At 37.3% G+C, this 24,012-nt stretch overlaps 1 protein-coding gene across 1 annotated transcript in view; it reads right to left on the reverse strand.

Moving 5' to 3' along the window:
* Positions 1 to 19,195, reverse strand: part of ARL15 (ADP ribosylation factor like GTPase 15) — a 213,594-nt gene extending 194,399 nt beyond the window's left edge. Inside the window, exon 1 of the mRNA XM_054398032.1 lies at positions 19,142 to 19,195. Coding sequence (XP_054254007.1) covers positions 19,142 to 19,195 — 54 coding nt within the window. The remainder of the gene's footprint in view (positions 1 to 19,141) is intronic.
* Between the last annotated feature and the right edge of the window lie 4,817 nt (positions 19,196 to 24,012).

Raw genomic sequence — 24,012 nt, forward strand, 5'->3', positions numbered from 1 at the left:
ACTGTGAGTGGCAATCTCTTCTAAGCTCTAATAACCAAAGACTGCTTTGCAACCATAGTGTGTCAAGGTATAGAAGCATACAATCTTCATTAATAGCTCTGTAGGACATGGTTTTTGTGACCAGTCATGCAACACACACAGTGAGCAACAAGACAACTGAAGCAGGCAGCAATTTAACAATATGTGGTATGAAACAGTCAAATTAGCAATGCACAAGCATTAACCAAAATAATGACTGGAGCTCAGGCAGAAAAACAGATCATGTTCAGCTGAATAATTTGCTTACAACAAGTATTGTCACTTTTTCTGGTACTAATTTTCCAAACAAAGTGTAATTACGTCATAGCTAAAAATGGACATTATCATCAGAGTATGCAATGAGTTAATCTGTATGTCATCATCTTTATTCAACTACTACAAAACAGACCCTGAGAGTTCAATTACACTAAATTAATTTAGCCATCAGGAGACTCTATGACATACCACAAATTGAGACTTGGGAGTCTAAGAGTATTATCAATATTCAAGCTCCAGGTTTAGGCCACAAGTAGGTAAAATATGCTGCCCTGCCCACTGGGCAACCTACCTCTGAATGTACTGGAAATGAAAGAAGAAACACACTCCAGACAATCTGACCTTAAAAAACGCATCGTCTTGATCTTAGATCTGTACCAGTGAAGCAGACTCCCTACAATCATGATCAGATTTCATGGAAAATTTCTATAACGATATATGTTACCAGCTTCTAATAACCACTACCCTTCATTTAGGGCAAGTTTTTACTTGAAGATTGAAGAAAAGGGAACAACTGCACACTTGAAAAGCTGTGAATAAGGGCTCACAGAAACTTGCGAGACATAAGATGTATTCAGCACAAATTAAATATAAGACAGAGAATACTGTAAGTAAACTTAAGATTAAATGTTACACTGATGGTTCCCACTTTCAGTGGGAACACGGGGCTAGATAAGATCACTGAGTCACTAGTTTCCACCTTCCTCAAGAGCAGATATCCACATACAGATCTGAGATGAACTATCTCAAACATTCGATTTGTCCTGTTCTCTCATCCCCTGCACCTGTCATGAGCTGCAAGTCACATCATAGCCCCCTGCAGTAGATTAAATATTACCACTATGAGAACTACAAAGTCACAAACCCACTATTTCTCCAGGAAATAAAGGAGAAACTGTCAATGTTTTTAGCTTGCCAACACCAAAACAAATCTTTTGAGAAATGCCTTTGAGTCAGGAAATGTGGTAGAAAATAACCCAGATAATAACTAAAGAGCCACAGATAACAGTCAATAGCTTACAAGCCTTATAATTCAAGGTTTAGACAGAAGTAACTCTCACAGAAATGGCTGCTAACATCTTGCAAACCCTCTGCACTTGTAGCAAGTAAGCATTGCATTTGTAGTAAGTAAAAGAAACCAGTACAGAAAAGGAAAAGGAAAAAGGAGTGTACATTGCATGCATACACCTATTGGGTTTCAGAATCCTCCTCCAAAATCCTGTATATATATATATATATATATATATATATATACACACACACAAACACACAGAGGGGCCGTAATACATAATGATTTTTATCAGCTTAGCTTGAATCTCACAAGAGGCCTTCCATTTTGACACAGTTTAAGAATTAGAAGGATGAAATCTATCATCAAGGAAATGACTTAGTGAAGCAGAAACTGAGCTATGACCATTCAAAATTTAATACATAAATTAACACTAAGCAAAGCAAATGCAGAAGGCAAAGTACAAAACCCTTACCAGCACTGACACAAAAGGCGATCCTCACTCCTCTCAGCAATTCAGATACTCATATGAAAGAAACAGGCATCATAAAATAGTCCTGACTAGTTGGAGAAACCTATTCTACTGAGATAAAATGCTCCATGGGACAAGGAATTTGTCAGGAAATAAGTAAACCTATATGGTTAACCAAGCCTAGTATTGTTGTGACAATTATCTCAATTTTAACCAAGAAAAGCAAATGGCTAGAAAAACATTTCTGAGAAAAGGGAGTTAACTGTAGAGAATAAGAGAATACAAACCTTATAGAAGCATATAAAAAAAATACACAAAACTTGCTCAAAGTGATAAACAATTTGATACAAAGTATTCTACTAAAAAAAAAAAAAAACAGTGTCAACAAGATTTATAAGCATTTCTTTCCAGCTTTTATACAAAGATATTTCCCAATGCCCTGTTATAACCAATCTTGAGTTTTATCATTCCCTTTATCTTTACATCAACCATGATTTGCCTTCAAGGTAGGACAGGTTCTCCAAGATTAAGATCAGACAAAGTCAAGCATGGAGCGAGAATTAAAAGTGATTTCACACTCTGCCAGATCTTAAATCTGTCTACAGTAGCTTCAAAAACGATTTCCCAGTTGCCATGTAGAATGTCGATGTCAGCAAGAGAGGGTGACTATATGAGACAGAAAACAGAAAAGCTAGAGGCCCATTTAAACAAAACAAAAACTAAATAACTTTATGAAGTTATATTTGTTAAAAGAAATGGGCACATGATTTTGTGGGAACAATGTTCAGTAGACGTGTTCACCTGCAGAGCAGAGATCCTCTAAAAAGACAGAATCTATACAGTTGTTTTAAGCTGCCGTGTGTGAGAAGACTCTGCTCCAGTATGTGATCACCTTCTTGCTCAACCAGTCTTTTTGTAAAGAGTTAAGAAATATCTTAATAATTTTGGATTAAGAACATTGCAGCTCAAAAACCACAGATCAAACAAACAAAAAACACAACAAACCAAACCACCAGCCAAAATCAAAACCAACACACACGCTACTGTTAACAAAGAAATTAAAATGCATTGTTAAAAAAAGAAAACCTATGTTTTAAATAGGTTTTAATTTTATTTTTCAAATGGTATGAATTAATCTTAAGCGCTCTCCGGAAACTAGTGAAAGAACATTTTCTAAAAGGAAACTACATTTCTCAACATACAAGAAGTTGTGTGTGAGAAAGCTGCACTGAAATAAGTTTGTATTGAATTATTATTTATATCTACATCCTGTTTAGCCATTTAGGAAAAAAAAGTTTAGTTCATGTTTTGTAGATCCCTTTGTGTAAAGCTTTAAAAAGGCTTCTGCTAAAAGAGGGAGGACCCCGGTACTTATATCCTCCAATTCACACTCTGTGGCAACTCAGAACCTTCAACCTGGATTTCCCCAACAAAAATAAAGCCATCCTTACCGTTTCCTCATGAAGCAGTTGGTTTTAAGCTTTAAACAAAGAGATAAGGGGGATACTGAACTACAAAAACACAGTCATGTTATTGTTTATAGTTCTATATAGCTTCATTACAGTATTTTTGGCTAAGCCAAAACCAAGTTTTGTCGGAGAAGGCTCTCCACAAAGGTTTTCTATGACTTTTCTGCAATGTCCTGGTAGGACTGGGCACAGAGAATGCACAAGAACTCTCTTCTGGCTTTTTTACTGCAGCACCATGCTGAAATAATTGAGATTTGCTTGCAGTTTGAACACCTACTTGAAATGGCAGGCTGCCTCAAGAAGGTTTACATTCAGGTGCTCATCTTCAAGATGCCTATGCAAGGACAGCAAGCTCTTTCACACTACCTTACAAGGATTTCCAGAATGCACATGCATGGTCTGTGACAACTAGGTATCAGATCTTTCAGAGCCTGATGAACACTTAAATATTCAAACCAATCTTCACTGAAAATACACCCTTCCCCTTAACGCACACACACACATTTCTGACAGCAAGTGCAGTTAAATTCCTATCGAAGACAAAATAGAGTCCAGTGAAAAAACAGCAGATGAAAAGCTTAATTGGAGCCCTCTCACCCATGAGAGCACAGAAGGAAACATCCAGCATTGTAATAAATTAACCAGCTGATTTAATCCCATTTTCTGACACTTGAGGAATTAAAACTTTTAAAGCTGAACACTGCTATTTCATACCACATTCAGAGAACCTTGAATAAGGAGCCAAAATGAGTTTGAAGCCTTTGTACAGCACAGAAGGCACTACAGTTCGACAGTCATCACATACAAACTAGCACAGGACCTCTATGACCCCATACATAATTGTTTTTAATTTCATTTATTAGTTTGATTATCTGATCAAGTAGGCCATACACAATAATCCTGCATTTTACCATATGATCTCTAATACAATTCACATACTATGTTTCTGTAAGAGAAGCTCAAAACAAGCTGGGGTTTTCTTTGTTTTGGTTTTGGGGGGTTTTGTTCATTTTTTTTTCTCTACACTTTGGTAGCAGGAGGGGTGTGAGGGGAGTGGTAAGTACTAGTTCCAAAAAAGCACATCAAGCCCAACCAGCCCTTAAAAATACTGAATTACAACTGTTCAGTTCTCAACAGTGCGAGACACATCATTCCTTCCTGAAGTACACATGCTACTTTCAGGCCTTTTGGGGGAAAAAACAAAAAGCCTACAAAAAAAAAATTTAGAAATCAGCATCATACAACATTTTCTTTCACATTTGCAGAGGTACTTCCAAAACAAAATTTCATACAGTCATCTGTTCAAGTTACTAGATCATCATCTCACATGACACCACACAAAAGCAGCTGCCTCTTGTATATGTGAGCTTTATTTTCAATACACATGCCATTCAAAATTAAATATTATAATTATATATAACAATACATACATCAAAATACAGCCTATCTCTGTGTTAATTTCACAGTAGAAGATCTAGCCCAAAACAAAATTATTGACAAGTGTTGCCCAAAAAAAAATACCCATAGAAATTTATCATTTGGAAATTAGTTCTCATTCATGTGGCTTTCATTTTGAGGGGCTTGACTTTAGCCTGTTTTGAGTATTCATTCCACTTTTCCACCATGTGGGAGGAAAAATAAGTATTTTTTTCTCTTCTCCCTAAATAACTTGCTGCTGTTTCTCATTGCTCTTGAACTTCATTCCAGACCTTGTTGTCTGGGATCTGCTGTAAACAACTTTTCTCTAACATGCAGCACTCAAACATTAATTCCACCACATAAAACAGTGCAGAATTGCTGCCCAGAGACTGTATACAGGCATTTCAAAGTCCAGGGATTCTAAAACCAGCTGACAGTCTCTTGTCTTTGAAACATACTGATCCAGCTGAATCTGACACAGCTCAGATTTACCATTTTGATAGTAACAGCAGCAGAAGTCCCATTCCTTGATGACTACTGTTATTAGCCCCTTCAGGTCACAATGGCTATCCATAATTGGTGAGGGAAATCAAGAAATTATCCTCAAGAAAAATCACAAAACTTCTGTAAGAATTTTAAACTTCAAATGCAGTTGGTAGATAGAGCCATATCATTAAAATATGCATGAAGAGAAAACCTAGAAAACTGGTAACGATTTTGTAGTCTAATGTTACTGTAAGACTATGAAAGATATCAATAACTGTCTGAAGGTCAAGTAACATCTGAAGCATGACCTCTAAAATTAATGCACTATCTTTCACTGGAAAAAACACACTATTTGCATTCAGCCATCACATGTAGCTGGACTTTTCCTGTCACAGTCAGAACATGTAGATGACATCAACTTCATAGTTTCCAACAGGATCAACAAAAAGATAGCAAACTTGTAAGTATCCCCTAGCTATTTGTTACACACATTAAAATACCAATTTGATTCACTGGTTTATTTAATGCACTGGTTTATCTAACCACTGTTTTTGTCTGGAACCCCTCAACTTTGTTAGAAAACAACACAGAAAGCTGAAGCCAAGCATTAGTTGGAATACTGAGGGCAGCCTAACTCAACTCAACCTTCACAATAGAAAGCTACTTTTTCTTCAAGAAAATTCTGTCTGTTGGAAATATTCCTCTTTTCACAGTACATTTTGGCATTCTGATGGTGATAGCTGTTGCTTGGTGTACATTCTATGGTTACTGAAGGCATCTGAAAACTTATTAAAATAGACACTGTATTTCATTTATTCCACAAACAAAACAGAGAAGATACATAATTTATTATTAAGTATGTACCTAGTTTAATATTAACAATTCTTTTTTCAGCTGGAAAGTAGATTTCCAAAAGCTGTAAGAAATTACTTAAGCATGTGCCTTTTGAATAAACTCCAAAGCAAAAAACATGACAGAAGAGATACTTTCTAGACTGCAGAGTAATCTAAGCAGGAACTTGCAAATAACAGCAGAAAAGTAGACACCTTAATTGGTTTGAAATCTGTACTTTGTTTACTCCTTCAAATGCAGCAAGGCAAAAGACCATTAAATCAGGTTTATATGAAGCAAGAAAGATCTGAACAATCGTTTAGATTTACAGTTTCATTACTATAACAATATTAATGCTTATGCATAAGGAGTGAATTAACTTCATCCTCTAGGCAACAAACCATACTCCTACAAAATGCCCTAGCCCTACCAAGTCTTGCCTCTTCCTAAAATCTTAACAAAACAGGAAATAGTTCTGTTAGGCATGCAAGCAGAATGTGAACTAAACTTACCATTTGTTCAGATTTACCAGTTTTTAGATGTAGAAAATCAGCATCATATTTCACAAAAATCAGATGTATTGATTCAACACTAAAAACAGATTTTCATATTTTTAATAGCAACTTCCTTTGTTAAATTAGAAACAGAATAGTTCTCTCTGTAAAATACCATAGCAATCATCTGCACTGAAGTTAGTCTGTGAGTAATACACAAAATTAAGCCCTAAAGCCTAATTTCAGAGTGATTGAAGTTCCCTGTTTGCCAAATACCATCCAACAATGGAAGAATTTATAATTTTTTTTTAAATTCAAAGTGTACTGTTCTTCCAGGCAGAGAATGCTGTCACTGTAAAAATCATTTTCCTTGCTGTAGAAGATGTGCTGAGTCACGTGTACCAACTGTCTTAAAGTGAAAAAAAGGAATAAACATCTTTTATGGCTTCACTCACTCTTCCAGGAACATCTAGGTGTATATATACTTTGTTTCTACTGTTCAGTAAAGTGAAGTCCTAATATTGTTGAAGTTTATCTTTTAAGAGTTTTTCCAAGTATCCTTGACAGAAAAGTGCCTACTTAGTAAATGATCCTCATCAAGCAAATTTTCTTGTTCAGAATAAAAATAAGCTATTTCTGGCCCTTTTTTTATTGAAGTAAATAGGGAAAGCAACAAAGGAGACCTCTAAATTGTAACTTGCCACACAAATAATTTTTCACTCTGGTTGTGTATTTGGCAATCTTTACAGAATGACCCTTACCCAAAGCTGAAAGTTTGTGATGACCAATTTTCAAACAACAGAGGAACAGACTTTTCTCCCCAATTGCTATGTGTAAGAGCTTAAACTGTAGTAAGAAAGATTAATGGGAGATTTAGGATAGATCTTAGAAAATTGACATGTAGAAGAATATGGCTAGTCGAGCTCAGGAAGAGATTGCCAGAGAAGATTATAGAATCTGCTGGTGCTTTTTAGAGAACCAGCCGGGTCAGAGCTGGTTTGGCCATAGCTCATCTTGCTTCTGAATCAAGAATTTACTGGATTATGACTCTCACTCCTTGTAGCTGTATTTGTCAACATGGAAAACAGAATCAAGATAGACTCTGTTTCTGAGGCTTCTTAGATTTTACCAATGTCTGTCATGAAATCTTTCATCAGCAACACATTAGTCCATTAAGTCATCTTTCTATAAAGCACTTTTCTCAATTAAGTCCTTCTTTAAAAGGGAGCCATTTCAACTCTGACACACCCAAAATAGCCATTTAAAAGATCTTCACAGAAAAAACCTTCTTTGGTATCCCTAATAGCTCTTGCAAAGCTCCACCAAGAATAAAAGCCTGCTCTTCAAATAAGGAACCTGTTTTCAGCACAGACGTAACCAGCAGAAAGTAACCGAAGTTATTTAAGAATTAAGGAAGACAATAGTGCCCAGTGCCTATTCAGCAACATGAAGACCTGCAATGGTTCAACATACTGAGTACATAATAGCAAAAATTTATATGACTTTTATAAATAATTTTTAAAAGCTTTGTCATCACATTTGCTATGCACTCTCTCTTTTCAACTCTCCACTGAATATTTTTTCCATACGAAGGGCAGAAAAGCTTCCATGCAAGCAGTTACAGCAGGCAGGCAACATACACAGTGAGATATAGCACAAGTTTTTAGAAGAAAAGTATTCTAGTGATGAAGGAAATAGGGGAGAAAAAGTACAAAATCCTGAACCCTAGTCACACAAAACCACAATTAGCATCTACAGAAAGAAAAAAAAAAAAAACTTCATTAGAACCAGAGAAAAAAAATATCAGCTTACCTGGCACACCTATGCCACTTAAAGAAACCTTGAAAGAAATCAGAAAGGGGAACAAGTAGTTGACAGCACAAAACAAAATGGCAATGTTTGCCACATTATTCAATAGCGCAAATTAGTAACATCTTCCTTCCTCAGGAAAGGGCCTACTATACTACAGATTTTTGAAAGGGAAAAGCTAACTCATACAAAACTGTGTTTCCTCAACCCCATGCTAGAATTCACAAATTTGCAATCACAATATATTTTTTCTAATTTCAGTAGTAAAAAGAACAGAAGGCTATGCCAGAATTCAAACACCCAAACATCGGTCACAGAAGGCACTGTGACTCAGAACGACAAGATCTTGTCTAAAGCTTGCTGTGCAGTTTTGCAAGCAAATTGCTTGCATTTTATATCTCTGTTTATCCTGCTAAAAACAAAATTTAAAATTTTTTAAAAGTTAATTTGTCTGTCATCTAGAAGTTTCAAAGTTGGGCCACTAGCTGCTAGATTCAGGAGTACAAACAAACAGAAAAACAAAACCACCACGGAGAAGAGTTTTGCAGACATTTCCAAATACATGCAGATTTCATACTTACTACAAGCATTCTTCATATACCCCATATGAAGCTGATTTATCATTCACAAGATTATTATTAGAGGGTGAGGACTTCTATAAGATTAATTCACATTTCTTTACAAACTCAGCAAAACACATGCCTAAAATCTCAGTTTCTTTTACTATGGTCTCCTTTCTCATTATCTGATAGTCCTAGAGTCTCTCATTTCCACTGGTTCAGCATAGCTACTTCCATAACAACCATTTTTTTACATGCTGACCTTACTTATGGGGCATTTGGATTTAGAATTCCTTTTTATGACACTCATGTTACTCTTGACTGCAAGGCTGAGGTCTGGTATTTGGGCTTCTCATGATACTATAGCCTATGCTTTTTAATCTCTTACATCAAGGTGTGCATTTCTACACTTGATTGCTTTCAGAGTTATCTCCTTATTGAAAGTCAAGTGAGATGTTACAGTGAAAAGCATTTTAGAATCCTTGAAATCAAGAATTTCTTCCCTATGACACTTCACAACATGACCCTATCTGCCTCTCAGTAGATCCATTCTCTTCCATAGCAAGTTAAATTCAAACAGGTAAAAAAGGGCACATCATAAAAAGCACAGAAAAAGCATGTGAAACACAAACCTTATGTTAATAATCGAAAGCCTTTTCTACAGAGTTGTTTCACTTTCCCTTCATCATTCCAGGATCTTCTGTCTACAAAGATTCAACTTCACAACAAATCCCACCTTGTTTTCCATATGTAGACAAGTGCATGTGGCACGGAACCAGCACCATTTACACACCCACTGTGTTTGATACGTTTTCTATCTGCCTATACTCTGCTTGTCACAGCGAAGAGTACAATAGGAATTGAACTGAGTATCAACCTGCTTTAGGCCTCTGGGTATGACCCTATACAGAGGGTTTATTACTTAAAAGCATATAATCCAGAGAAATGCACTGGAATGTCTTCAGTGTAATTCAAGATGACAAGAAAATGAAGTAAGGAGATACTTCAAGAGAACACTAACACACCATAGGCCTGGCTAAGAAACAAAATCTCAAATGTTTTGGAAATGCACACAGTTTTAGAATCAGGGAACAAATAATCATCCTCCATAAGTTGAAGTGTATGTTTTCTGACTACATTGCAGTGTCAACAGTAGTTATAAAAGCCACTATTCATGGAAATTGAGGGAAACATCTTAGCACGTCATTTACCTCAAAACGTTTTATCTCTGCACACACACTTCCATTACTACCACTCATCTTGAAACAACTGGAGAAGTTAAAACACTGCGTTAAAATGAGGGAAATTAATGAAATTCTAAGAAACACATCTGAGGTACAAGGGACGAGAGTTGTGCAGAATGAAAAGCATTATGTTAGTGGCAAGAAGTCTGGTCTAACAGAGAAGGCCAGGATGAAGTAGAACAACTTCAATGAGATGAAAAAAACAAACATGATGCATAAGGGAGCAATAAATGGGACATGCAAAAAATGGATAACACAACAGATAACCAAAATGTATGATGAAAGAGAAGACAAACATTAGCAGATTATACAGAGAGAATTCCATAACTGCCTGAGCAAAAAAAAAAAAAAAAAAAAAAAAAAAAAAACACCCACCCACAAAAAAACATCACCTGGCTGACATTCTCAGGAATTTTGAGAGAGTGAAGAGGGAGTTCAACATTTCCCAAACCAGGTAACCAACACATTGCCAGAAAATGGTCACAGATTAAGACTATTTAGCTTCAACCATGTGACAGCTAGAACTCTTACAAACAAAATCACCTCTGTGCACTCTCACAGATTTTACACCAGTAGGTCATTAAGCAAGATCTGGACAGACTGGAGAGCTGGACAAAGGGGAACCTAATGAAGTTCAGCAAGGATAAATGAGTCCTTGGGAGGAATAACCCCCATGCACCAGTACAAATTAGGGAATGACCTACTGGAAAGCAACTTCATGGACAAGAAACTCGGGAGTCCTGGTGCACAGTAAGTTTTCCATGGGACAGCAATGTGCCCTTGTGTCCAACATGGCCAGTGGTCTCCTGGGATGCATTAAGTAGAATGTCCAGCAGGTTCTGCCCTGCTGAGACCATGTCTGGACTACTGTGTCTAGTTCTGGCCTCCCCAGTTCAAGAGAGACAGGAAAATACTAGAAAGAGTCCAAGAGAGGGCTATGAGGATGATTAAGGGCCTGGAGCATGTTTTATGAAGAAAGGTTAAGAGACTTGGGGCTGTTTATCCTGGAGAAGAGACAACTGAGAGGGGAACTTACTCATGTTTACAAATATCTGGGTGCCCAGAAGAGACCAGTCTCTTTTCAGTGGTGCCCTGTGATAGGACAAGGGGAAAGAAGTACAAACTGCAACACAGGAAGTTCACCTCAAGATGAGGAAAAACTTCTTTACTGTGAGGGTGACAGAGCACTGAAACAGGCTACCTGGAAAGGCTGTGGAGTCTCAATCTCTGAAGACTTTCAAAACCCACTGGACATGTTCCTCTGTGGCCTGCCCTAGGTAATCCTGCTTTGGCAGCAGGGGTTGGACTAGGTGTCTCCAGAGGTTACTTCCAACACCTACCATTCTATGATTCTGTCATGTTTATTTATGTCAAATATGACATACAGATAAACTTCATACAACTTGAATTGAGGAATGCCCATGCATCTCACTAGGTGTCTTCTCTTAATCAAGGTGAAACACACTGAAAGCATACAGGAGTACTGCTTGTCTAAAAGACAAGAAGATGAGCAAAAACAGTAGACACATTTTGGGCTGAGAGACAGTATTTAATAAAATAACTGCACAACAAATAATTTTTGTTTGTGTGCTCTTAAAGAACATCAAATGGGTTGAGTGGAAAAAAAGTGGGTCTAGTGCTTGTATTAAATACAGCTAAGAAATTTAAGTTGCAAGTTTGGAAAGCCTTGGAACAAATACTGCTGCAAAGGGAGGTCCAAAAGATTTGGATACATTCACAGAGATTAATGCAACAATACCAGTAACAGAATTTTTAAGTCTTGGTTACAACACACTGTGATAGCTGTTAAGTAGCCTCTGCTTTCCAGGCACAAAGCACTCCTGCAATGACTTCTCATAACTTAAATAATTTCTAGAACTCTCTTGCCCAGAACAGCATTGGAGATACTAAAACACTTACATACTCAAAGCTATTTTTCGACACATAAGTATACATAGTTATACACATTCATATCAGTGGAACCACTGTTCAAAGTTACAATATCTATTAAACTGTCATTTTCTACTCAACAACATAATACACAGCAATACAAACCTGTTAAAAATTCAGTGCAATTTTGTACTGTGTAAATCCTTGACAATAACACAGGATACTGTGCAAGCATTTTCATTAGGAAAAAGCATTCTTTTATCTGTCCAAGGAAAACAGACGAGCTTTTGAGCTCATATTACCAAAACGAGTCTAAAACCCAATGAACTGACCAATCCCACTTCTGTAGCATCTTGTGAAAAACGTAATTTTCCTTAAAAAAAAAATTTCTAACAGAGTATTGTCCAACTGCTGCTAAAAGCAAAGAGGCCAACCAGAAGCAATCTACAAATCATTACTGTAAAGGAAGACTACTTTTAGGAAGAATGTGAGTAACAACAGACCAATAAATACCACAAAGCCAGTTGTATAAAAGTACTGTGAATGGTACTTATTAGTGATACTACTATTTGCACATCACCTGTTAGATTCCTATTCATGCAACCCAAGTAGAAGATGAGATTTCACACACAAGCAGTGCATGCAACTGCTGGCATTATCACAGGACAATCTTTCACCACAAATCACAACTGCACAGCCAGGCTCCAGGAATCCTTGCAAATTAACTTTGCTTTTTTTCAAACCTCATGGCTATGCACAGATCCAACCTCTGGACTACAGAATGTGAAAGCAAACTCTCTCAGTAATTCAAACCATACAGGCAACTGCTGGATTTGTACGCTTGCCACTCAGTAATTCAGCATCCCCCACTGCTATCTTTGAGTCCAGTCACAGGGCAGCTCAGATTTCTAGCATGTGATATTTTTCCATTGGAAGCTGTCAGAATTTTGACTTTGCAATGCACTTCCAATTTACATTTTAAATCCATTACTCATTTAAAGGAATTAAATTTTGTTTTTACAATTAAAGAGGGTACTTTGCAAACCTTATGAAAAAAAGATGCTTAGCAGAGGCCATCAGGAAAATTCCATGCTCACACAATCACCTCCCTGCATCACTTGAGCCTACAGGAGTAGTTTATCTTTCATGCAGACCAGCCACTGAAAGCAAAACATGACATTTTGCCAGTAAGTTACACAACTGTTTTCTGGAAAGGCAGCAACACTGAGGATCAGGAATCCTGACTTCCAAAGGGAAGATTCTGAACAGTGTTTATGTACAGGATAACTAACCACACAGCTTTGATGAACACAAACTGAACAACAACTTGACTGAACAGAAAATATTTAAAACTTTTGTAATGAGGTTTTGGGCTTTCTTCCTAGTCCTTCCTAAAGTTAGTGGTCATTGGAAGAATGCTGCTGTTTCCTAGAGCAGGAGGCAGCCATGGACAACAGAAACTAAAACTAGTCAGAAGGAACACAGTCCAAGTTCATAATCTTCCTACCTAAGGATGAAAAGACAAAGTAGCCTGCGAGTTTGACAAACAGGCATTTCATTCTGACAAAAATTAACAGACTCATTTGGCAAACTACACCTTTTCCAGTGAAATCAATTACTAGTTGTCAGAGATTGTCAAAGGGTTGCAAGTATAGTGTTTATCAATTAATAGCTCAGGGTAGTAATGCTGTCATAGCAGCACTGGTTGAACCAACCTGCTGAGCAATTACAGCAGAGAACATGAGCTCTGACCACAAAGAGAGGTTGCTCAGTAATTCAAGTACAGTTCACTTTAACCAATGAGCTCTGGGTAAAGAATGACATTCTCATCCCAACTCCTGACCTGGCCTTGACAACTTTCCACTTGACCTGTCTTTAGTTTTCCATTTTGAGATGAGAGTCCAAAATTCTTTATTTGAAAATAATAGAAGAGAAATTCTCGCAGCAAAAAACCTGCATGTTACATCTAGCACTCACAGACATAGAGGAACACATGCATCAGAACATTCTGCCTTTCTCCTGTTTCACTTAGTAGCAATGCACACTACAACTAGAACGGTTCAAGCTACCCAGTTATAGATTTGCAACAACAAAACGGATGTAGTCACAAACTCAAGTCACTGACAAGATTCTGGTGATTACAAGCATCTTTTATTTAAGATTGGAAGTTGAAAACATTTATACTTTTCTTTATCCACAGTATCAACAATGACTGTGGATGAAATTGTCCACATTTCCCAAAGGGTAGCACATAAAAGGATTTTTTCCTGCTGCCCTTTTGTGCTTTTGTTTTGCTGCTAACGTCAAGGACATGACATGGGAAAGGGAGGAGTAGACAGGATATACTATATGAGCCCTGTTATTACTTTAACTTCGCATTTTCCAATGGAAAACTACTTTGGGGAGGGGAAGAGTCTCACAGGAAGCTTTCCATACTGTAAGTCACAGGCTAGCTTTTGAACCTTTCCAAACACGCTCTCATGATTACCTCCTATTCCATGACTGCTTTCAGTTACCACCTCAGTTGGTATCCCTTTTCTTAAAAGGTTCCCCTCCACAACTTCACGAATGTTATTTCTGTTTTGTTCTACAATCAGACAAATTCCTTAGCACACCAGCTGCTTCCAGTCAAACCATTTCAATGCATGAATTTCTCATTATAAACAAAGACAAACATAAGTTAATCCAAAGTAAACCAAGGAACTAAAAGCACATTTGCATCATTTGCAGTATTTACCATATATAAATGATAGTAAGCACAGCTGTGTAAATGCATCATTTATTTCCACATGTCATTGTACAAATTCTAGCCAAGAGGTTACTAATACTGAACTATCCATTACTCATCATTTTCATGAAGATGCCAACACTGATGCAATGCTGCTGGAGTGCATCACTTGCCATACCCAGCATCTGTGAAGCAGAAAGCTCTAAAGAGTTTTTTTTTTGGTTATACTTTGTTTTGTTTTTGAGTGAGTGTTTTCTAGCAGCTTCTCTATTGATGCCACATTCTACAATCAAAGAAAACTGTTGCTTACTAATTTCCTGAAAAGGAAAAAATGTTATTTTCCAGAATTTTTTCTTCTAGTGCATACAAGCAAAGTACCATGCTTCCACTAAGTCACCTTAGGTTTTCTGCATGCTTCTCACCACTTGCATAGCCTTCTGTCCTTGCATTTTCTATGTTTATTACTGGAGTCAAATTTAGGAAGCAGGGATAGAAAAGAATACCTTGTTGTTTCAGTACCTGTTGAAAAAAAAAGTTTGCCATTGCAGTTGACACAAAAAAGCCTCAAAGCCTAGCACAGAACACCAATCTTCTAGTGAAGATACATAGGCATACAAACCGTGCTTTTGACGTGTAGTACTAAATATCTATAAAGGTGGCAAATGTCCCATCATAGAATCTGTCTTACTAGACAATAAATTTTGTATTGTTTTCCCCTTGAAGTTCATGTAGGTTGAAGTCTCCACCATTATTTTAGGATTTTTACCTAATTAAGAAAAAAAATCTGGAACAGCAAGGAAGTAAATGATAATATGATGGTAAGATTTGCTACATGCTCTCATACCTCCACAGTCATGCAGATTCAGAAAGTAATTTATCTGCCTGTTCCCACACTTGCAACTGACAGATCTGACTCAGACATTAGTATGGTAGGAAGAAGCAGAAACACACATCTGGAAAGACTGGTACTTCTGCAAGAAGGTACTAGCTGTGTAAAACATTGGGAAAATGGATTTTTATTTTGGTTGGTTGATTGCTTTTTTTTAATCCCAAGTGTTCTCACTTAAGTTTAATACAACATTCTCATTTTAGGATATGTATCTTTCAGCCTCAACTCCTTACAAACTGTGGAAGCTGCATTGCCATAGACATTTTTCTCAGGTTACTTCACTGCTCCCTTTTCTGTGTATTCAAGCAGCCATTCAAGTCCTATGGTCCGCTCCTGGAACAGAACATTGTGGTTCAGACACATCTTGGATGGCTGCACCTGTGTAACCTCACGATGGTCATTACCACCTTACAATACAACTGAGCCTGTGAAAGAAAGGTGAAGCAGTAGTCATCTGGAATATTAGGAGTACCCATCATATTGCAACCACCACAACACCCCATGCAGGTACACCAAGAGTGACTCCACTAAATGGGGGCCTAATGCACCTGCACCGTCACATGAGGAACACGTGATCCACCTCACCATGGGAACACCTCTATCAACTGACCCCTCCCCAGGGCAGGGAATGAAGAGAAACTTATGGATAAAAGTCAGCACCATTAAGTCAGGTGTGAACCCATCACCAAGACAACATCAACCATGAAGAATGCCTCTGGAATTCAAAGCGGTAGTACTTCTCTACTCTTGCCTCTGGTCTTACTTCACTTCCCTCTCCTTATCCCTTTCTCTCTCTCCCTCTCTCTCTCTGGCATGCCTTACAAATAACTGTATAATCAAAGCAATTTGCACAAACACGTAATTAATAAACCTACAGTTATTCCAGCCATTTTTGTGTTGGTTTGCCTTGCCCCTCAGGTATCATTAAAAGAACCTGCCACAAACTCTGCCTTCATAGGTCGGGTCGCAACACAAATATACACAGAGAGTTTTTGTATTAACCACCTCTGCTTTCCTACTCTACACTTCCAGTATATACACCCTATCCCTAATGTCCCAAAATGGGTATTACATTTCTTTCTGCACTCCTACAAAGACCTATGCCTTTCCTAGCTCAAGACAACAAAGCTTTATCCTCTGCCATGGTAGCTGAAGATGGCACAGGCTTCTATAACTATGGATAACTACATGTACTCTTCCTCCATCTCAATCTGCATAGGTCTGAAAAACAGGAAGCCTACTTAATGGAATAGTACAGCCGAAGTAATTGGTGCTCAAGAGGGTTACTGATAAGCAGCTTGATAAACAGTTAACAATTGACACGTCTGTAGTCCAAAGGACTAAAAACCTTCACAAGATATTTGCAGCACCATACAAAAAGGACATGCAGAACCAGAAGTGTCCAAAAATACAGAACAAGCTGAACACATGGTGCTGGTAAGGACTAGCATTCAAAAGACTGCTTAGCTTTTGGACAAAAATCAATGCATTAACAACAAATCTATTAGATCTGCACAACACCAGGCAGTAGAAAGCATATAGAAACAAGATATAAGGAATTAATTAAATGGAAAATACAGAGTTCTCTGTTTTGCTTCTTGACATCAGTAGAGAGTACTGTACTTCCCAGCTACCAGACTGTTTGCACCTGAGCCACAAGTCCAGTGACTGAGTTACATGACTGAGTATGAGAAGAGCACAGGGGAAGGAATTACGACATTGCATTTCTGCACAGCTCTCCCATTAGCAGGCATCCTCCCTTCACTCCGGTACCAAAGCTGTCCAAACCCCCTCTCACATCAGACTACCTGAAACTCACCTTCCCAACAGCAGACATTTCTATACAGGCAAGTACTGCTGGCACCCAGCATTTTCCTAAAGGAACTGTTTTTACCTTCAAGCACACTTACATGAGATGCACGCACTGCCTCTACACTGTGTCCACAGCAGGGCATCTCTGCATGCTCTTAAAGCCTACTCATCATCCTTATCACTTTCCTCCCTTAACTATCAGTAGTCAATGAAATCAGTTCCTCTCTGCATTTTTATAAATTAAACTAGTCCTTTATATTTTGTAGTTTAAAACATTTGATTAACTCAAATATTGTGCTGCCGATAAGATCACAATGAGGTATCAGTTGTCCAGCTACACCTGTAAATGCAGCTACTGTAACTTAGCAGTGCACTGCAGTATACACACCACACTTTGTTAGATGGTGTATTTTGCTGTATGTTATACCTGCTTGTAACCAGTTGTGCAATACACACACATTTATGTATGTCCCTCAAATTATTCTGAACAGCTTCTACACAGTTCTAAAGAGCTGGCTGATGGTTTGAGCACCTTGCAGCTATTAAAACCTTATGCTATAGCCCTCTCTGATCCTTCAAGATAAGCGTACTCTTATCATATAGGAATTTGGAGAGGAAGTTTTCCTAAGGAACTTAAATACCACAGGAAAATACACCTTTGACTTTGCAACTAGGAGTTTCCTTCAGGAAGATTTTGTCCATATTACCCAAATCTGTTATTTTCTACCATTTACAAAGCAGCCTTTTAGATGTTGAAAAGAGAATACAGGCAAATTTGGGGGGGGGGGGGAGGGAAACACAAAACCCACACACACAACCTCAAGCAGATTATTAAACCCAACCTCAAAACAAATTCTAAGAATAAAATCCAACAATAAGCTTTGTGATTCTGTACTCAAGTAAGACTTACTGGTAGTACATAGTTGTCACCATGGTTGTTCAAAAGTCACCTATACTTTTGACTGTACAGTGTAAGAAAATGGAAACAGTTATGTGCCAGGCTTCCTCCTACAAAGTATTAACAGTAGGTGCAGCATTCCTGGTCCAAAAGCTCTAGGACTTGAAGCATGAGTTGAGCTGTAAATATTTTAAGCAGGGCTTATAGAATGAACTTCTACAAAACATCCCATTCACCTAACTGTTCTCGGCATTAACTGGAACATGTGGGAGCAGATTTAAAAAAAAAAAAATAAAAAAAAAAACACCAAACAAACAACTTAGGGTATTTGGGATGTATGTTTGAAATAAACTTCATTCTTCTTTTACATAATTTGATTAAGGTCTGGAAAGTTAAAGTTAACAGCATTTGGAAAATACTAAGGCACTCCAGACAAAGCTTGCAGCAATATGCATATTTAGCTAACATGTTTTATTGTATGGCTTTACTTAAACATCATGGATATTTAAAAGCAAAATTATATGAACTTTCCAGCACTTAAATAAGGCCAGAATTCTCCACAACTGAAACACACAAATTCTGCATTTTCTTATACCTGAGGGTTGGCTGAATTTTTCTTTACCTTTTTAATTAAAAGTGGAGAATACATTTTCTGTCCTAGTACTAGTAAATATTTGACAGGATAAAACCATGCTGTGGTCTGTTTACATAAACTAATACGAGAAATCCCTTTTGCTAACTGCATTACTTAATCCTGATCCTCCAAAACTAAGTAGCTTTTTTCTCTCAAAAGGCATTAACACCAACAAAAATTATTTAGTTAGAACATTGTCTTACCGTGTAAATGCCAATTCTACAAACAGCAAATGAGAACTGGATACATTCAGACATAGTCTAAAGAAATTAAAATAAAGACATTACCAAGAATGCTATTTATTAGGAACGATTTTCCTTCCCATCTCTCCCCTCTCCCCTGAAAGAAACACCTGATATTACTTTACCTTTCTTCTGTACAGCTATATTAGAGAAACTCAGAATGCCTGTACACATTTTGTGCGCGAGCTTTCAGTCCCATTTATTTTTTTTTTTACTCTGGTTTTAAAACAATCTCCAAAAAACAGTTGAGTAATGTGCTTTTGGCTTTTTGGTGCACAGTAAAGAGCATCTGTGTTTAAACATTATAGTTCTCTCCCTGTACCATCATATAAATTCTATTCTATATACCAATATAATGCAAGCAATTTCATGTTCCCTATTTCTGAAGTCACATTCCATCAGTCTTCAGAGATTTTCATGTTCAAAACAGAACTCTACTGTCTTGAATATTTTATTTAATCTGCTATTACAGCTGTGAATAATCATATTAAAGGTTTTTACCCTCAACTCGCTCAACTTCCAATCTGTTGTGATGCCACAATTCTATGTCTTCTGCAGTCACCCAGAGAGGCTGAGGATGGACTATGAATTTCTGATGAAACAGATGAAAAATACCTTCTTTAAGTAGCAGAAAGAAGCCAGGAAATAAATGCAACTCCTCAACAGCAAAGTAAAACCTACTGTAGGTTTGCCACTTTTTTATATAAAGTCAGGTACAGTAAATCAGTCTTAATTATTTATTCAGAATGGTAATTGAGGAATTACTTCAAATAACATATTTGAAAAGTCACTGTAGGCAAAAATTAAAGCAACTAAGTAGACTATTTTTATTATATGTTTAACAAGTTCATACATCATTTGCATGTATTCGAAGATGATGAAGGTGAAGAGATGGACGCCACAGGCTCCAAACAGTATCAGTGAAAACATTTCTGTTTCTTGTAGCTTCTGCTTTTTATAACCTCTCCCTCCCCACCACCACCCCCAAAAAGCTCAGCTGAATTACCCATTTAGTTAGAATTGTGGTTAAAAAAAAGCTGTTGCAAATTATGAACAATAAATAAATATATATGAACAGTTCTCTTTTACTGTAACCATTAAATTCCAATTTTAAATAAAGAGTATTTTACAGAACTGAAAGTCAAAAAGAGCAGCACAAAATTCTGAAAGCAAACCTCAAATTTTTTTTTCTTACTACAAGCAACCTGGATTATTACTACTGACAAGGAAGTGCTGCTTCAAAGCACCATATAAATTTTCCAAGATATTTTTTCTTTTTGTCCCTCCCCTGCTTTCAGACACGACATCTAATTCTACCACTTCTGCTCAATTTCCCACAGAAAAAATATCACAGAAAAACAGGAAAAGCATTGACTTTGAAAACTCCTATGTTATACATGTGTGGTACATAAAATGGTGGGGAGGGTTATAAACCACACACGAACCTTCTCCTGAAAGTGTTTGTAGACCTTGTTCCAATGATTCCAGGTATGGATGACTTCCTCAAGCAATCTAGCTCAGGACTTCATTACCCTCACTACTAGAAAGTTTCCTAATATTTAACCTGAGTCTGATGCAATGTAAGCCCATATAAGACACAAGGTGATACACAGTGTGTTTGGTATTTGTAGCATGGTCACAATTTCTATGTTGATGGTAGACCCAACTTTATATAAAAAGTAACAGATTACTTTGCATTCCAAGGATAGTAAACATGCAGCAGCAAACAATTACAGTTTCTCAGTTTGTACAGATTTCTTTTATTCTAGATGAGCCCAGCATCATAAAGTGTTTTCCTCATTTAATTTTTGTTCAGCACTTTCAGGCTATACACTCATGGAAAACTAAGCTGCAGTTCAAAGTCCCAAGAGCACCCACAGACCGTTGCTTCAGCAGAATAAAGCAAGCTACATCTTCATTACCTTACTCATCTGTTGCTGGGTTTGCTACTGTTAATGTTCTAAAATTAACAAACTATTACAAAGCATGAATTCTAAAATTATCTTTCCTTTCTACCACCACACACAGCACCAATGAATGTTTCCCCTATGTATTTCCCAATTAAGTATTAAGCTAATCCCTTCCCCAAGCCTCCAAGATAGTGCTTAGGATCTGCATTCTACAGTGTTAAAAAAGCTCAATTCCTGTGCTGCTGTTAGCTTCTTATATTCATCACTACTTTATTTTAGAAAATGTACATTTCTTCCAATATTATTTCAGTTTGATCACTTAACACCAGAAACTGATTTAAATAATTACACATTTAAGGATGCTATCTGACAGACTATCACTGAAGTACAATATATGCTATATTCTGCTGCTGCTGTGGGGAGTTTATTCTCAGTAGTTATAATCTTTCATTACTTTGGTTTTGCAACCCATTTGGGGTTAAACAATTCTTGGACACGTTGCATTTAATTTACTTACAGTTTATTGTTGCTTTCTGAAAGGATTTTACATGGTAAGCATGAAAGTAAAAGAAAAAAAATAATGAAAAAATATACCTAGGGATATTACAAAAGTCAGATACCTTGTTTGATGCAATTCTACAAAGATTTTTTTCTTAATAGAAGTCACTTAACACGTCCAAAGTGAGAAATGGAGTCATCAGCTCAACATAAGCATGCATCTCTACTAACACGCACTCTCCTAGGCGCAGAGTCATCTCACAAACATAAAATAATTTCTCCAGGTGGAAACTAAGCTCATGGTTAACACGTTTGTTATTTTAATCATATATAGCAAAAATATGACTGTTCATAATGACACAGAAAGGCAGATATCCGCCTTGCAACTGTGCAGCCTTTCACTCTCAATGAGCATTTGTTCTGTCCACTTTTTCCAAGCATTCAGCTACCAGTACAAGTATCAGTGCAAAACAATTTCAGTATTTGGTGTCTCAAACAAACAAGAAAAAAAATAATCTCACACAGCTCTGACATACCACACAATAGCCTGCGATTACATATATAAAAATTGTTTTAATACCTGAATCTTCAGCAAATACAGAATTAAATTCCTACCCATAATATTTACAAGAGAGCAAATTTTTAAGAGATTAATGTTCTGCAACTGTTCACTTCAAAGCTGCAGCACTAGTATCAAGCATCTTGGTAATGAAAAGGGAAGGAGGGATCCTAATCGACTTCACAAGAGGCTTGATACTGCAGGAGCTGGTATCCTCACACCAACAGAAATACTCACTTTGACCTCAGCTTGCTTTGCAATAATACTTAAATACACTACAGCACTAAATATAGTCCCAAGACCACAAAACCAGAAAGCAAAACAAGAAAAGGAAGTTGTTGGGTTCATCCTGGTGATTCTTTAGCAGAATAAAGATTAAGATCACTCCTACTCATTTATAACAAAGTGGTTCACCCCAATAATCACTTGGAATTACAGAATGTTCCAGGCAAAAGCTTTCCTGCCCCTTTTCTTATCTGAACCTTTTTCAGTATGTAAGAATTCTGAAAATCAGCTACACAAGCATAAACAATATGCGGGCTTTAAGGAGTATGATTGGAGCCTGAAAGAAATTGTTAGTGATTATGTTTTAAAGAATGCATAGGTACCCAAAAGCACACACAACTATGCTACATTACAAGTGGCTGGAACTTTGACCAGAACTGCTGTTTGCTGAGCTTGTGTACTCAACTCCAACTTGAAGGCTTCTCTTTTAGCACAAGATGTAATAGCCCTCCAGCACATTCCACTAATGGCATTTCTAATTTAAACTCCCCAAATTTTTTTAATGTAGTTCTCAAGGATAAGACACAGAATCTTTTCATGTTTTCCTTTAATGCTAATAATTAGATTTTTTTTTTAATGCCAACCTTCTTGTACATGAATATTAGATGAATAAATGTGAGTTTAGACAAGAAGAAATTTGATGCTAACAGAAAGGCAGTGATATGTAAAGAGGAAATAGAATTTTTTCCAAGAACTTTCTTGTCATCGTGAAAAGAAACCAAGCAGATGCACGAGAGAACAATGCTCTCCCCTCTTTTAGGGCATATTCTTATTAGAACAGTTTTCCATTACTATAATGGTTCATTGATTAACCAACACCAAACTAATAACTGCAAGAACAGCATAGAGATTTCTCAAGAATTATGTATCTTTTCTCCACTGCTAAAATCTGAAAGTATGCAAGTATACAGGCAAGACCAAAGCATCAAGAGAAGGTCTTGAGCATACTGGTGGATGAAAAGCTGGACATGAGTCATCAGTGCGCACTCACAGACCAGCAGGCCAACCATATCCTGAGCCAGCAGGTCAAGGGAGGCGATTCTGCCACTCTACTCCACTCTAGTGACACCCCACCTGGGGTACTGCATCCAGCTGTGTAGCCATAGACCTGTTGGAGCAGGTCCAGATGAAGGCCACAAAAATGATCAAAGGGCTGGAACACCTCTCCTGTGAGGACAGGCTGAGAAAATTGTATTTATTCAGCCTAGAGAAGAGAAGGCATTTCAATACTTAAAGGGGGACTGTAAAAGAGGGACAGACTTTTTCACATGGTCTGTAGAAACAGGACAAGAGGTAATGGTTTTCAACTGAAAAGGGGCAGATTTAGGCTAGACATAAGGAATAAATTATTTATGAGGGTGGCAAAACACTGGAAGAAGGCTACCCAGAGAGGTGATAGATGTCCTCTCCCTGTAAACATTCATGGTCAGATTGGACAAAGATCTGAGCACCCTAATCCAGTCCAAGATTTCCCTGCTCACTACAGGTGGGTGGGACTAGATGACCTTTAAAAGTCCCTTTCAACCCCAAACATTCTATAATTCTATGATCATCACTGCACTCATCACAGCTGTCAATCA

This window comes from Indicator indicator, chromosome Z (genome assembly GCF_027791375.1).
Source record: "Indicator indicator isolate 239-I01 chromosome Z, UM_Iind_1.1, whole genome shotgun sequence".
Taxonomy (NCBI): Eukaryota; Metazoa; Chordata; class Aves; order Piciformes; family Indicatoridae; genus Indicator; species Indicator indicator.